The sequence below is a fragment of the Pundamilia nyererei genome, unplaced genomic scaffold (assembly GCF_000239375.1).
Source record: "Pundamilia nyererei isolate P.nyererei 1_Seehausen unplaced genomic scaffold, PunNye1.0 scaffold00252, whole genome shotgun sequence".
NCBI lineage: Eukaryota > Metazoa > Chordata > Actinopteri > Cichliformes > Cichlidae > Pundamilia > Pundamilia nyererei.
The window spans coordinates 49414-66523 of NW_005187653.1; the positions used below are offsets into that span (position 1 = coordinate 49414).

Consider the following 17110-nt stretch of genomic DNA (forward strand, 5'->3'; position numbering starts at 1 on the left):
TCGGGAGATTCAAACCCTGGCTGCTCTAGCCTGCATTTCAGATATACTTGGGTGAGATGATAACCCCAACTTGCTCTTCACTGCATCGATCAGAGTGTGAATGTGAGTGAATGTTAGATTAAAACACTTGGGCATGGGAAAAATAGCTTCTGTTATCAGGTGAATGAGGCATGCTGTATAAAGCGCTCTGAGTGCTCGAATAGAAAAGCGCTATACGTATGAACCAGTCCATTTACCCAGCATCATGAACAAAAATCAATGTATAATAGAGACAACACAGAGCAATTCATATGAATGAAACAGTATAAAAATGAGAGGCACAATTAAAATCCAGATAATTTAACAAACATATTTCTTATAATAATCTTTTTTCTATCTGTCAGAGGAGCATGTCTTACACTTGTGCATACTCTGCTCCTACAGTGTTTCACCAGACTTTGTTTGACTCATATAGTGTATTTTGGCACAATTCTCTTTAAATATTTCAAACAACAGTTTTCCCAACCTCTTTTTACTTATTAACTTGTAGCCTAATTTTTCAGCTGGTACACTATTTGCTATGACAGCCTACTAAAGAGATCATAAATGGACTCATCAGGCGAGGTCATTAGTAGCCAGCACCTTTGCAGGCTGTTTTTTTCCAAAACTATGGAAACTCCAGGTATAAGTTTTATGAAATGGGCTCATGGATAAGAGTAATATAAATGTAGTGATTACATATTTCATTCAGCCAACAAATATTCAAATATGCAACTTGAGAAACTCCACCAAGGTATTTCTTTTTCTTTTTGTCCCTGAACCATTGTGAAAATTAAAGAAAGAGGTTATTCCAGATCAAGACAAAAAGATACACCAAATATACCGAACAGTGATGATGGGGTTGTGTATTTCTCTTAAAGAGTCATTTGTCCAAGCTACACCATGAAATCAAACATCTGCAGATGACATCTTTCAGTATCTGTCAGACTGTCCCCCTCATCAAGTGTGAGGCATTGTGTACCTTTTCATCTGATGAAGGCATCTGATCAGCTTGGATTACTTTGAGAGTATGTACAAACGAACAAATAAAGCAACAGTAGACCTTCTCCTGAAGTAACCTGAACCCCACACCTCTGATGGTTCTTTGGAAGGTCCTCAAGACCTTGGAAGCAATATTTAGGTCAAGGACAAAGTAACTAAAAGAACAACGTAACCTTTTCAGTTTGACTGCACAGGATAATGACATCTTTGAATGGACAACTTTCAGTCCGGAAACAGCAGTGATTGTAGAGATTAACAGCTAGGGACTCTACTAAGAGGCTTCAATAAGAAGAAGAGATAGTAATAATAAGAAAAAGGCAGAATAGCAGCCAGGTGAAAGGTTGAAGCAATAGCAGAATAAATACTTGCAAAAGTTGAAGAGGACTCCTCTTGGATTTAAGAAAGCTATATTATTGGGTGTCCTAAGACATCTTAAAGAGAACTACACAGGGTTCACCTTTTTTTTCTTAATGGTGTTTTACCATGTTAATCAAATGGATGAAATCGTTATTCCTACACACTTATCTGTACGCATTCTATTGCATATAACATAACATTATTACATTTTCACACACACACACACAAAAAACCAGTTTCTAGCCCTGTTATTCATGAGAGAAAAGAGTGACTTGCAAAAGTCATGCACATTATTCATGCTGATAAACAATGTCAGAAAAATGAATTTCTAATTTGCAATCACTGCCATTTTTTGTCCCTCAAATAGTTTGTAAAATATGTTTGGCTGCTCAGTTTCACACCTCCAAACAGATATGGTGTGTATGGTCTCCTTTTTCTCTGGGAGGAGGGTGCTCATCCTCCTCCACCATGTTTTCTTAGCTCCTTAGCAGTAAGTAGTTAAAACGTATCTTGGATGATAGTGATGCTACCATTACACTAACAATGCTGAAAGAAAAATTAACTATGCCCCCCTCCCCCCATTAATACAGATTTCCATGCAGATTTTCTAAAGGGGAGGAGCAATAACAATGCAGAGATGCAGTTAAGGGTGGCGGGGGTACTCGGGTAAGATACCATAAAATCTCAAGAAGGAACAAGTGAGAAAGAGGGCCTATCCCATGGCTGTCATCAGTGATGCCTGAAGACAGCCATGTGACCTTATGGCCAGTTTAGTGCCTTTGAGTGTTTCTGTTCATCTCAACTAATGCATCCATCCAAGTGTCTGTAGTCTTTGGGTTACATCATCCGAACTAACATGCTGATGTCTTGCTGAATTTCAAGTCCCCAGATGTTGTCTCGATGCCTCCTGGGAGATTCAGCTAGTATAAAACATAAATGACTGTGTGATGTGCATATAAGTGTGAAAGCTGCTGTTTTCTGATATGTATGAATTGACTTCAGCTTGCTGTTTCTCAGCTGAGATTAACAGGGCAGCCTAGCAGTCGCTGGACATCGTGATAGACTCCCTCACCTTGCATAGTGCTTTGAGTGCCGAAATAATGGATGATTCCTGGGAATCAGTCGCAGTTTATGCAGTCTCTTGAAAAAAAAAGGTAAGTAAAGCAATATGACAACTAAATTACATAAAATTGTGACTAAAACACCGAAGACATCCAGAAGACACGAGGTTTCCACATACAAGACCATCGGGCAGGAAGCCCTCTGGCAGCTCAGCTGAGAGAATCTATGTAGCCATTCGCTCTGGAAATCAGTTCAGAGGATGTGAAATAGTTTGGTCTTCCAAGTTAATATGGCTTACATCTACTAACAGCCACTTTCTCCATTAGGTTGCATGTGATGATGGAACTGTGAACACCATTGTTGTTCTTCTCTTTCTCTCTATCTCCCTCCCAGTTTCTACGGTGAATCCCATCAGCAGAGACAGACGAGCAGCAGTTTACAGTTAATAGTTTTCCTCTTCTTGTAGAGGAATGGGTGAGTTTGTTAAAAACTCAGCACTGAAAGGGAAAAAGAAAAGAGAATTTTGTGAGGAGATGAAGTAAATATGTGACACCAGATCTTGGAATAGTCAGTGTGGGGCATCAAAAAGCCTAAAGGCAACAAAATGTGTTAAAGAAAACAATGAAAATGGATGAGCTTTCCTAATCATTTCTTTCAATGTCTTTCTTATGTTTCAGATTTCATGTGGACCAAATATCATTTACTCATTCATTGTAATGATGCTAATGGCTAAGTAATGCTTTCTTTGCTTTTGGGGTATTTTGGCGACACCAGCAGTTCAAACTTATTCCTAAACCTTGAAAAATGGTATCACCATGGTTACAATAAATCCTTGATTGAATTTATATAACTGAATATACACACACAGCAACTACCAGATATAACAGTAAGTATGTAACTGGCAAACCTGGTTTTATGTTAATATGATTGTTGTTAAGAATGAAAGAATTATTGTGGGTTATTGTATTTGTCAATAACAATTAATTTAGTGTATTTAAAGACAAATATCAGTGTCAGAGGAAAAACACAATGATTGCTAAAAAAAAGAAAAACGGCATTTATCCTAAACTGATTGGAACAGAAGTTACAAACTAAAGTTGTGATTTTAAAATATTTTTCATTGAATTCTGCTGTACTTGCACATATAATAATCCTTTCCAGTCTTTGAGAAAATTTACAAAAATATAGGAGGGGCAGAGAATTACTGGACTAAATGACATAATTAGTTCCACTTTGACCATTTTCAAAAGTATCACGTTAACAGAATATATCGTGATATGTTTTTCTGTAAAATCTTTTACTTTTGGTGCCTAGCGCAGTTTTCTGATGCAGGGATTTGAGCTGATATTTATATCCATGCTTCTGTTGCTGTTTTGTTTGCTTTCCTACACCACTCCTGTTTTACGATGACTAAAACAAAGAGCAAACTGCTTCTGGGTGATTCTCCCAGACAGCCTCCTGTTGGACCTGTTTTGGAAAAAAAAAAGACCTATAATAATTATTTCTCTAATGTCTTAGTCCAGTAGATGATTACTTACATATTTCAGAAATACAATTTCCCACCTCAGGCATTATTAAGCATTCATTTCTCACTAAACTTCACTTTGACTTCAACCCTAATCCAAACAATCTGAACCATGAGTGATCATGATTTATACATTCTTGGAGAAACAATCAGGGACATTATGATAGTCTTGGGGTTGATGGGATGAGTAATATTTCAATATGATATCAGTTCAGTTACCAAAGAAATATAAGGCTCAGCAACAATGGGAAGGGAATTTATTTGGATCTTTAAGGTTCAATATGTTTTGGATTTTTCTTAAAGTTTTCTCTCTTTTTTAAGTACATGGTTGAGTTTTGCTTTTTCTTGATACATTTTGAATTTAACTCTTTTTACCCTCCAAAAATTGTCAGTTGCCTTTCCTGTGGAAAACTAAGTACACCCCATGGTTCAGCACCTTTACAACAACTTTCAAGCAGCTGTAACTTAAAGTAATTGCCTTTATCAGTCTGTCACATTGTTCTCGGGGAACTTTGAACCATGTTTCTTTATGGTGTTGCTTAAGTTTACTTAGGTTTGCAAAACCTTGATTCTTTTCCTTTTCAGCCATTCTGATGTTGGTTTGTTGCACAACCCTATTTGGGCCAGGATTTAGTTATCAGACATAAAACCTTGACTCTAAAATACTTGCTATATACAGTGGGTGGGGCAATTGTTTGATCCCCTGCTGAATGTAAAAGTTTGTTTAAAAAGAAACGGACATTCTCTAATTTCTATGGTCATTTTAATTGATAGAGACAGAATATAAATCACAAATCAAGAAAAACTGCATGACTTATATTTACTTCTTCTTCTTGTTGCCTTGGTTGCCTTGCAACATTTCCCAAACTTAACATGGGTCTGTACGTGTGCCTTCTTGCAAAGGAGAACCTTGTAAAATATATATCTGCTATGAAATAGGGTAAGCACTTTCCGTGGACAATCTTGTCCCTGACAGGTGGTGGAAAGGTTGGAATGAAATAATCTGATTATGTGGATAGTTATGCTTTAGTCACATAAACCGAAAGTAGAAGTATCTGTCATTTTTTTTGATTGATTGATTGATTATAATCTGTTTGCCACAACCACCAACACAACCAATTTCTGGGAGCAAGAACTCTGCCTTGACTGTAGGCGATCAAATATTTATTTCATTCAATGACATACAAATCATGCGGTGTGGTCAGTCTCCACTTTGGTCTGTCGGTCCAAGTGCATCACTTTATGTGATCTGTTCAGATGCAACTTTGCAAACCTAAGCCATACTTGTCTTGATGCATGCTCAATCATCCAGGTAAGGAAATCCCAAAAGGCTGATTCTGTTGACCTGAACGTAGCGTTTTCAGTGGGAGAAACGTTTGGTCACTCATCCAAGTGACTTCTTCTGTGGTCATTGATTGATGGCCTTTGATCAATGAGCTTTGATCGGTGGTTGTTGATCAATGGTCATGCCAATGTGCATATTAATGATCAAGGAACTGACCTTCCAGCCATTGTTCCTTCAGTGGTGCTGGTTTCAGTCGTTGTGTAAATGTGCTGTTTATAAGGTTGGGGAAACAGTCAGCTGAGACTGAAGAAGTCACTTGGATGAGTGAAATCAACTTTTTGGGCAAAGCCACACACAGCTTTTTCCTGCCAATCATTACACGCCATACTTTAACTTTTAATCTAACAGAAGCCTGTGGAGTCCGACATGTATGTCTGTATTTGCAGTTACTGTCTTTCCTTTTTGAAATGAACAAACACTTGAATGCTCCAGACCAGCAAATTGAGAACATTTTATAAAGGTGGTCACGCTGTTGACACTGAATCGGATTAGATTAGCAGCACCTGGCTGTTAATTACTACTTAAGCAGAAATCGGTGTACTTAGTTTTTCACATGACTGTATCGTATATCTCTCACTTAAGTCGCTTTTCTCCTTTTCCTTGACTCGGTGTCCCTTTTCAACCTCACACATTCGCTTGGAATTTATTTCTCCATTCTCTGTGGATCTGCATTTCTTTTTGCTCTGTATTGTTTTTGCCCCTGTGCTGCAGATTTTTTAGTGTAGTGTAGTCGCTGTGAGAGTTCCTTTAGCATTACCTATATCTATGTTAGACAATAGAGAAAGATTTGTTTATGTTTGATCTCCAGTGTTGGCTGTAAACAGTTGTTTGTACATTACGGAAACTGAAACCTGACACATCAACGCAAGGAAATAATAGCCCAAACACACTGAAAAGCAAAGGAGAAAAAAAGATTTCATCACAAAGCTTACAGAGTCCAGCCAACATGCAAGGACACTGATACCACAGCATGGATGTCACACATTTTTCTTTCTGTGACCCACATACACACAGATATGTAACAATATGCAGAGGTCTTCGAGGGGACTATTTACACCTCTGATGGAACAAATACTTATACGACAGACAAGGAGCTGAGAGACACTGAGCTCGGAGACTGAAAGTGAAATTGAAGAGATTCAGCGCTCAAAGCAGAGGACTGCAGCCAATCAGGACTGGATTGGAATTCAGACTAAGAACTGAAAGCAGAACATCTCAGCTGATGTGTCCCGCAAAGCACAGACCAGACCTTGGCCAAATAACAGTAGTTTTGGAATTTTAAAAAATGAATCCCACTTTAACCATCAGACATGCAGTGTTTGCCTTATTTATTAATTTGGCCGCAGTTTGGCCAAATGACAAACTATAAGTCACCTGCACCTGTGTGGGATAGAATAAGCCATAGTTAGTGTTCACAAACACTCTTTGACCCAGGTGTGGTGCTCACAAAGGCTATGAAAAAGAAAGATGAGAACAACACAATATAAAAAAACAAAGAAGATAACACGATGTCACACCGAAACACAGTATGTGAGGAAGTACACAGAAGAAGCAAACAGTGCAAGAGAGCAATAGTGAGGGACACATTCTTACATGGAGAAGCGATTTGTGCTTCTTTCTTTCCTCCTCCAACACTTTCTGTGTTGCCCAAACTTTTCCTCCTCCATCTCCTCTCTTTGATGCTGCTCAGCTGACAATCCACTCAGGACACGAGTTTTCAACACATTTGTTCATCTGCATCTGTTTACAACATATCATTACCCTCTTTTTTATTCTTTTTATTGTCCATTCCTATCTTCATCCTCAGCGAAGTCCACTGTCAGGCCAATAGTTTTTGTTTTTCCAATGCGAAGGTGCTCTAATTTACACGTTTTCCTTTTTGGCTTCAGTTTTCTGGCTTGAAGAATGGATGGATGGTGTCCCATAGAAAGTGAGATACAGTTACTGGGACAGAGAAGAAAGGTGAGGAGAAATACAAGGAGAAGACAGGGAGCACATTCGGAAAAACAAAGCAAGGACAGCAGTTTTGTAGAAGGAACCCTAAAACAGAGCACATGGTATTCACAGAAAACCTTTTTCAGAGTTTTTTTCTAGTCCTTCAGTTTGTCATATCTGAGAAAGCATGGGCGACCAGATACAGATGGGCACAGGTTAAGAGAGCTATACCTGAGTAGATGGAGGAAACACAGATCACAAACATGACACAAAGAAAAAGCCAATTCACATGAAACACTCTTCAAGCTCTAACTTTTGAGCGTTGCTCCAGCAATAATGGTTCTCACTAGGAATTCACAAATCTTGAGACTTTTAAAACGAAGCAATCAAATAGTCTGTGGTTCATCCAGAAAAACAAAGGGCTTCTATACATTACAAGATACAATGAGCTACTTTCCTAAGACCAGTATAAATCTCCATCATTTTTAAAAATTTGTCATCTTGGCTAAATTATATTGATAGGATTCTTGCATGTGTTAGTCATGGATTGATTACGACTGACTGTAGATGTGGCCCTTTTGACCAATCACATCCATATATTTATGGATTCTATGACAGGAATGGCTTCATGGACTTTCTTTTCCTCTTTACTGGGAAAAGAAAGAAGGGACATCGGGTCACTGGGACATCAAAAGAAGGAAATTGTTTGTATGCTGCTGAAGGAAAGATGGATAATTAGGAATTGCTCTTTGTTCAGAAGGTGCAGCGAATTATTGCATTACAGAGACGTGTCTTTTGGACATATTACAGTTTACAGAACAGGAAAGGGCAGATGGAAAGGACACATGACGTGAACACAAAATTAAGGTGCAAATGAATGAAAAGATGAACGGGGGGAAATGAAACAATGGTGGAAGAAGCTGGATTTTTTAGCATTAGTTCACAGTTACTGTTACTTTTTTGCATATATCTGATAAGTACACAGCTTTCAGAACACTCTTTGTGAACGGAGAAGCTAAAAAAAGAAGAAAAAGCTACAATTGTTAATGTTTACCTTGTAAGTCTCTCAAGAGTGATAAGAAAGCAGCAGTAGAAGACGTAACCCCTCCCCATCCTGCAAAAATAAACTTTCCCACCCTCGCCCTGCCCTATTACAGTACCTAACTTGGTCTGGTCTGACCAGTATCATCGTAGCATCTAGTCATGCATAATGTCCATCGACCTCTTCCTGCATTCAGAGGTGACCATTTTTTGTGTTGCATGCTTTTGTTAGTGCATATGTAAGTACCTCAACATATACATCCACGCACGTGTGGTAATCTAGACAGTGCCATTAGGCTTGAGACTAAAACGTTATCAAATTAGCATCCTTATTGATTGTGACAGAAACCCATGCAGGTTTATCTACAACACAAACTTTACATATATACACTGTCACAACAAAAGAAACCAAAGGGGAAAAGTGACAGATGCACTCTGTACAAATGGATGCTGGGAAAAGGAGAGGATGAAATGAGGTGTGTAAATGTGTTCCTGGTTTTCATGAATCCCCCAGTGGACTGAAATATCCACGTTATTCATTACTGCACCACAGAGGGGTCGAGCATCAGGATAAACGGGAACAATAGAAAACCTTGCCTGACATAAAACACATAGAATAGCTACACACTTTGGACAAATCTGTACATCACTTTCTTGCCAACGGCATCTTGAGCAGTTGCGCCTGAAAAACAGCCAGCAGGTGATAAATGAAGTTAGCTTAGCATAAATATTCAAAACTGGGATGCAGTTAGCCCTATACAGACAGACAAATCCACCTCTAACAAACCTGAAAATTAACCTGAAAATAATAACAAGCTGTCATCATGTCCCCACACTATATTAGGTAATGAAACTGGGAGTTGTTATTTTCCTTTCCATCTAAGGTAAGCTCAGACTTTCTAGCCATAGCTCCAAACTTAGCAGCCAGACTGTAGACTGCTGTGGCAAGAAAGTAAACATACATTTAAACATAAACAAGATATTTGTTTAAAAAACAAACAAACAAACAAAAACATACATGAGCATTCAAAAATGATGTCTATAAGCAGTGCTCTCACCTTCTGTAACTCACAGTCTGAATGTAAAAAAGTAACAGGAAGGACATACCTCCCACTGTACACTTATTTTGGTGCAATTTTCTAAATACTCTCTGAATTTTAAAGCAAATTTGCATCATTTAGATTTTTCTTTGATGTGTAAAACAAATGAAACATTCTATTCTACTTTCTGCTGGGAGAGAAAAAAGGAGAGAGCAAGAGTTGTGCACAGGGGAATCAAAAAGATACAACTTAACCAAATGCACTCAAATAAAATTTTCCAAAAAAATCTTCATCAGGAATCAAGAAGAACATGTGAGGGGAGATATGTTCTTCCTTGCTGAATTTATTGGCTTTAGTACAGAGGTAGCTGCAGGTCTGGGCACGCATGCACATAAAAACACTGATGCGGACTTTGTCTAGATTGTGTTTTTCTCTGTCCGTCCTTTGTTTGCTGTCTTCTTCCTGTGTGGTTTTTGGCATCTGCTCTTCTTCTACCATGGGCTGTCACTCCAGTAGCCGTTCACTGTACCTCCCACTGAGCAGCCGCAGCCAAAAACAAAGAAGAGATGGAAGGACAGGAGAAGAAGGGTAGGATGGGGTTCAGGAGTAAAAGACAGGCAAAAACAGGGAAAGAACAAGAAGCGAAATGGGGAGAAAACGAAAAATATTGCCACTGGCCACATTAGAGTCAGTGATAGTAGTGATGGTGCAGCAGCAGTGATGGTGGTGGTCTGGTGAACATAAGCCTAAAGAAAACTGCTTCAAACTCTCAGGTGCAGCTGCAATGTCTGGAGCTTTTATAGATAAATCCATCCAGCTATTTTCCTAAGCATCAGGGGTGCTGCAGTCTTTTCCAGCTGTCACAGGGAGAGAGGCAGGGAATACCCCGGAAAGGTGGCTAGTCTATTGCAGGACATTTTTCCACGTACAGAGAAAGGAAAGAAACAGCTAGTTGGAAGATTTGCTGATTTCTTTCCTTTCTTCCAGTAAGTTCACGTCTTCACTGTAGTCAGGGTTAACCCCTACAAACTAAAAGTCACTGCTTCAATGTGTTTCTTTTTATCTACACATAAACATGAGAGCATGCATTTTGTGGTGATGCAGGGGGACAATCAGCTTACAGTCCTGTCAATTCATTGACCCCAGTCTGGTGAAAAAAACCCCAAAGAAGCTTTCTTTGTAGTTTTCTTTTTGAAAGTAGTTAACAAAGACAAAGAAACAAGAAAGTGATCATCTCTGATGGCTCAAGCAGATGTAATAAGATCATATGATCAATGATATATTTATATATATCTATATATGTGTGTGTGTAAAGTTTCAGACCACAGGGAGCACTTATCCCTAGTCCTTGTCCCTGCTGCTTTGTACTTTTAGCTGTGTAAAACTTGACATTCTATAATGTTTGTCCTACATTTATTATGTATAATGAGTTTGTAACTAGCTTTACTGCACAATAGTGCTTGCATGGTTAAATCAGCATAATGTACAATTCTGTTATGGGAAAATACATTATATCTGTACATTATAACTCCTTACTGGTAGGGACAAATGAAAAACCACAGTACTTTGTCCACCATACTAACAGGTCCTTCTATATTAATTACCAGGAAGCAGGAGAAAGGGCACAAGGGCTCAGAAGCTGGTGTTGGAGTTGACATATATGGGAGCCTGTCTCTTTTCGGCTATATTAAATGGTTGATGATGTGTTAGCACATCACCTTCTACAGCAAACATGACTTTCAAATTGAAGTTGCAGAGGAGCTACATTAAGGGGCATTTAAATACAAAATACGTTTGCTTCTAAGTCACTTATAGGCTAGTGTATATTCTTATTCTGGAGTAAAAACACACATGCTGCTGTAATATGTTGGTGTCTGTGTGTCACTGTATGCATTCTTAGGCTTTATATTAGAAGATTTCTAACTCCTCTTAGGTGCCAAGGTTAAAGTGTTGATGTACAAGTGCAGTTGAAGTACAGGCAAGGCGTAGCACAGGAAAACTAGAGGTAAACTAACTCTTCTATTATTCTACTGTAAACTAAACTCTATTCATGTTAGTAAGGCAAATTTGCCACATTTATTTCAGTAAGGTTCAGCTAATCTTTCTTGAAATTATTAAATGGGGCCTCTAGGGGCTCCATGAACTTGCATTTATTGTTGTTTCAGATCAAGAACAAAACACAAGGCATGAATGCAGAATGACAGAGCGGCCTGGAAAAACTGTAATTCCTGTGTGTAGGCTTTTTTTTCCATGCAAAAAAAAGCAAAAACAAATAATCAGACAAAAAAATCTTTCTAAATGTTACTGTTGCTGCTGTTGTTGTTAAATCTGGTGGCTATCTGCGGGCTATGCTACAAGATTGAAGGGATGGGTGAATGACATCGCCTGAGGCCAGGCGGCTCAAAGGGTTCAAAGGTGGAATTGGTGATGGGAGTGAGGCGCAGCGGGACGCCTGTCATTCCAGAGATGTTATTGAGGCTACGTGACTTCTCATAACCTGTGGCTACATGAGAATGGCATGCACAGGTAAAAGGTTATGAAGGGTCAGTCATAATAAGATATGAAAACATGAGCATTTTTATGATGAGGCAGATAGATGGAATGGTAGAAAATATTGCCAAGATTTATATTAATAAATGTTATGAGAGCATTGCACATCATATATAGAACATATCAACCATTTTTTACAGTGACAAGAATTTGTAAATGAAACAAATAATAGTATAAAAGGAAAACATCAGAAAATAGGGAACATTTTATAGGCCAAAGGAGGATTTTTGGGAAAACAAAAAAACAGACAGATGAATGGAGAGACAAACAGATGGACAGACAGACACAGACAGACACAGACAAGACAAAACAGGAATATGTGTTACAAAAATTAACTGTCATTGGCCAAAATATCTATACCTACAGAGGGAATCAGTCCAGTGGAAGTAGACAAGGCTCTTTGATGCAAACACAGCATTTGTATATGTGCGCATGCTTTGCAGTACACAGGTGGTAACACATTGTATTCAGGAACAAAAATCACTGCAAGGCTTAGCTGTTTGATGATTTTGGGAAATTCGGAGCAGCTCATTTAGGTAAATCATCTGAAGCTGACCACAATCAAATATACATATAGTCCACCACTGTGTTTAAAAACATCTGGATCTCAGTTTCCAGGGGTTTTAGCCAGTCTACTGGCGATAAACTGCTGTTAACAGTGAATCCGTCAGTTAGAGAGAAAGACAGACAGAGGGCAAAATCCTTTGTGAGTTCAGGTTCAAAGTATACTGCTAGTTTTAAGCTGATCTCATCTATGTTGTTTGATGGTTTCTTTTTCAAGTGTGTCTAAACCTTTCTAGCTGAAGTTAATGTTGAATAAATAAAAAAAAACATCACAAGCAGTCTGGCAAGTGTGTTGGGTGATGACATGAGATCACATTGGTATGAGTTAGCAGTAATGTCTCTGGCCATGAAAATGAGGTTACAGAACTAGATGTTTGCTTTTATGTCTGTAGTGAAGTTTCAGATCAAGGTTGGAGTGATCAGCACAAAATTCTCTGGAGCAATCTAAAACAGAAGCTGTGTTGAAAGGAGTTCAGAGGTGTATAAGGAGTAGGCGCACTTCATTTGAATTAATTTAATATTTATGTGGAGAGACATTGAATTTTCACCTCTGTGAATCACCGCCTTACCATGGTGGAGGGTTTTGTGTGATCCCATCTGAGCACATCCTGAAGAAGCTACTTGGTCATGCCCCCTGGTAGGCTGACCACCCAAAGGAGACGCCATAGGGATCGGGTGCATTGTGTCAGGTGGCTAGCTATCGAGGCTGGTTATCAAGGCTGGGACTTCTTCGAGTCTGAGCTAGTGTGTGAGGTATAATGACTAGGTATAGTTGGGCTCAACTCAACGCACAGCTCAGGTTCTGAAAACAGTCTCCTGGAGAGTGGCTGGACTTTGTTCCAGTCTGGAGTTGCCATCGGTGAGAAGCTGTGGAGTTGCTGTACCGGGTGACTTTGTTGTCTTTGTGGGTGACTTCAGTGCTCACATTGGCAATGACAGCGAGACCTGGAGGGACATGACTAGGAGGAATGGCCTCCTAGTCAGGTTTCAGGTGCCTTCACCCGAAACCTGTGCTGATAATGACCCACACCCTTTTTCACACATTGGCTCATGTGACAAGACACATGATCAATAGTGGGTCAATTACCTTCTTAAGGGATAACTTCCACCAGGGCTTAAATACCTTGTTCTCTCCACCATTTTTCTTAGAACAGAAGAAGCTTCTCAGATGAGAGGTGAAACGTCTTCAAGAAACTTAAAGAAGTCCAGACGCTTTTCTTTTCAAGCTCCTTAGACTACCATGACTTGGATGACTGAGAACTTACACAGACATATGTACAAATAACAGTTTTAATGAACACCATGTTTGAAAATAAGGATGTCTATAAGGGCACGTGGGACCAGAAACCCTAGGGCGCAGGTCAATGATCTCTTTGTAATCTTATCATTGCGTCTGCATTTTGGACACATTAGTTGAAGAGAGGAGCTGATCTGTCAACTTGATCCAACTCTGGTATTGAGTTGGATCAAGTTGTGGGAAAAGATGCTGGAAAGACCCAGAACCCCTAAATGTATTGCAAGCTTTTGCTAGGTGTTCCCAGCTTTAACTCGCACTTCCAGCAGAACTTCAACAGCATTCTGAGGGAGGTTGGGGACATTGAGTCTGCACCTCCATTGCTGAGGCTGCCGGAAGGAGCTGCAGCTGCAAAGTGCCTGTCATGGTGGTAAGCCCGGAAACAGATGGTGGACACAGGAGGTGAAGGACACAATCAAGCTGAAGAAGGAGTCCTATTTAACTTGGTTAGCTTCTGGAACTTCAGAAGCAGCTGATGGGTACCGACAGACCAAGCAGAATGTTGCCTGTGAGGTAGCTGACGCCAAAATTAGGGTATGGGAGGAGTTTGGTGAGTTTGGTAAGGCCATGAAACTGCCTCAAAGGGATTCTGGCAAACCGTCAGATGACTCAGGAGGGGAAAGCAGTGTGCTATTCTTGTGGTTTTTAGTGTGGGTGGGATGTTGCTGACTTCACCTGAGGACATAGTTGGACTGTGGAAGAATACGCCGAGGACCTCCTTAGTCCTACTGACACATCTTCCGTAGAGGAAGCAGAGCCTAGACACGAGGTGGATGATTCATCCATCACAGGTAGCAAGGTCTCTGAGGCAGTTAAACACCAACTTCCTAAAGGTTCTGGATGTTGTAGGGCTGTCCCAGTTGACACACCTCTACAACGTTGTGTGAAGATCTGTGGTGCTGCCTCTGGACTAGCAGGTCGGGGCGGGGGTCCCATGTTTAAGAAGGGGTACAAGAGGATGTGCTCCAATACAGGGGGACCACACTCCTTAGCCTCTCTGGAAAGATCTATGCTAGGGTACTGGAGAGGAGAGTTTGGCCGTTAGTCGAATGTCAGATACAGGAGGAAAAAGGTGATTTTAATTGTGTAAGTGGAACACTACACAGAGATTGCATCTCTTGGCTGGCCTGGGAATGCAATGTTCCACTGGACAATCTTAATAAGCTGGATGGGGAGTGGGAGGTCTAGGCATCCTGGGTTAGGCAACCAGGCCCCAGATAAGCAGAAAAAAAATGGATGGATGCATGAATAATGACATTTTGCATATTCTATAGTTCACAATGTTCACTATTATTATTAGTAGTAGTATTGTGAGTTAACGTGTCAATATTTGCAGATGAACTCTAAATATTCCTGACACTGCAAGTAATCAATACACAAGTGGTAGGTAATTTTTAGAATGAATTTTTTTCCTTCTTTTTTTGCTTTTACAAAGTAAATAAACATTATTTCTTTCAGTCCTGTACAATGTTGTTTTGTTTTCTAAACAATCTCCTCTGTGATATGTATTGAGAGTGACATTTAAGTATTAAGAGATACCTGTGATCTCAGGACACACTATGCAAAGGCAGCACTATTTCTAAATTTCTACAGACTCACCACAGGCTCACCGTAGGCTTTGTGTTGGGTCACACAATTCACCTACTTATAACGTAATTGATTATAGTCTGATGTAATCCCACCATACCAATTTTTTAACCCGGCTGGCTGTGTGCGTATAGTCAAAACCATTCTTAATCAACACAGTGGCTTTTCCTCTACTTAAATAAAAGAACAGCGCCACCAAGGAATGAGACAGAGCAATAGTGAAAGAGTATATGGAAGAAGGCTGCAACCCATAAAGGCAATGCTTATAGCAATCACAGCGACCTCCCTGAACAGGCTCCAGTAACCATCATTCACACCTACTGGCTAAAGAAGCTGAGTGCACTCCATGATGAACACATGGTAGAACAAATGAATCAGCTGCTAGTAGATGAGACACCCAGAATGGATAACTGAAGACCGGACAGTCCTGATCCCCAAGGATCCCCAGAAGGGACTGGTCCCATCCAACTACAAGCCAATAATCTGCCTCAGCACCACATGGAAGCGCCTGTCAGGCATCATAGCGACTAAGATGAACAGGCGCATGGCTCAATACATGAGCGGGCCACAGAAAGGAATAGGTATACCAGAAGGGCAAAACACAAGCTGCTGGTAGACAGAACAGTTGCTTGAGACTGCAAGACCAGAATGACCAAGCTATGGCTCAATGCCCCATACCTGAATCCTGGAATGCCTAGAACTATACAAGATCAAGATCCCAAAAGAGTTCATCGGGAGCTCAAAGGGGATGTGGCATACACCACTGGAGACCAACTTTATGCCAGTTGTACAAGTTGAACTGAAGAAGTGTAGTCGGAGGGATTGTTGGAGGGAAGGCAGTCAAAACTGACTGGATTGCACTACCAGAAGGCAACACTGAAGACACTGAGGACAGTGCAGAGGGTCAGACAAGTCCTGAAGAGTCAGCTGAACGGGAAGAACAAGATCTGGGCTATCAACACCTATGCCCTACCGGTGATCAGGCACCTTGCTGGGATTATAAGCTGGCCAAAGGAGGAGATAGAAGCAACTGACATCAAGACAAGGAAGCTTCTTACCATTCACCCACCGAGTCCAGCACCCTGAAGCTGTACACCACGAAAGACCCCAGTTGCAGGCCGTGTAAGATGTCACTGAAACAATCCAGCACATAACAGCAGGGTGCATACATGGACACCATAACCAAGTGGCCAGCATAGTCTAGAGAAAAGTTTTCTGATCAGATGAACTACCTCCAGGTCTTTTAACTGCTCTTAAAATTACCAGATAAATGATTAAAATATGGAAATCATTGGGTTTTTCAACAAAACAGTCTTCAATCTTATTGAAAATTTGAAGACACACTTAAAAGCTGGGTCCATGCACCCAATTATTGTCTTTTAAGTTATCATTAATGGGCCAAATGTACCATGACATTCATGCCCATGATGAGTCTATTTGACTTCTGACCAGGTTTTCTGTGAGACATCATATCAACTCCTACAACAAATGTAGTGGGGAAATAATTATTTGAGTCTCCAAATTTGTTAGTTTGCTCACTTACAAAGAAATGCACAGCCCCAGGTTTTTGTGGTAGTTTCATTTTAATGGAGGGAGACAGAAAATCAACTAAAAATCAGTCAGCCAGTTAGTCAATCAATAATCAGTCAGTCGGTAGTCCTGATCTCAACTTGTTATGTGTACTAGGACACCCATCCAGAGCATAGCTGGACTGGCCATCGGGCATACCGGGCATTTGCCCGGTGGGCTGCTGGCGATTTTTTGTTTTTATGGGCCGATGGATTTTTTTT

The 17110-nt window shown here is 40.1% G+C and overlaps 1 protein-coding gene across 2 annotated transcripts in view; it reads right to left on the minus strand.

The window, feature by feature from the left end:
• Positions 1-9629: 9629 nt before the first annotated feature.
• kcnc3a (potassium voltage-gated channel, Shaw-related subfamily, member 3a) overlaps positions 9630-17110 on the minus strand; it is an 84942-nt gene continuing 77461 nt past the window's right edge. Inside the window, exon 5 of one of the 2 annotated variants that reach the window (XM_005749631.1) lies at positions 9630-9860. In XM_005749631.1, the coding sequence (XP_005749688.1) occupies positions 9817-9860 (44 nt within the window). In that variant the 3' untranslated portion in view covers positions 9630-9816. Of the gene's footprint in view, positions 9861-11642; positions 11829-17110 lie in introns of those variants that run through there. The other variant, XM_005749630.1, reaches the window with a different exon arrangement.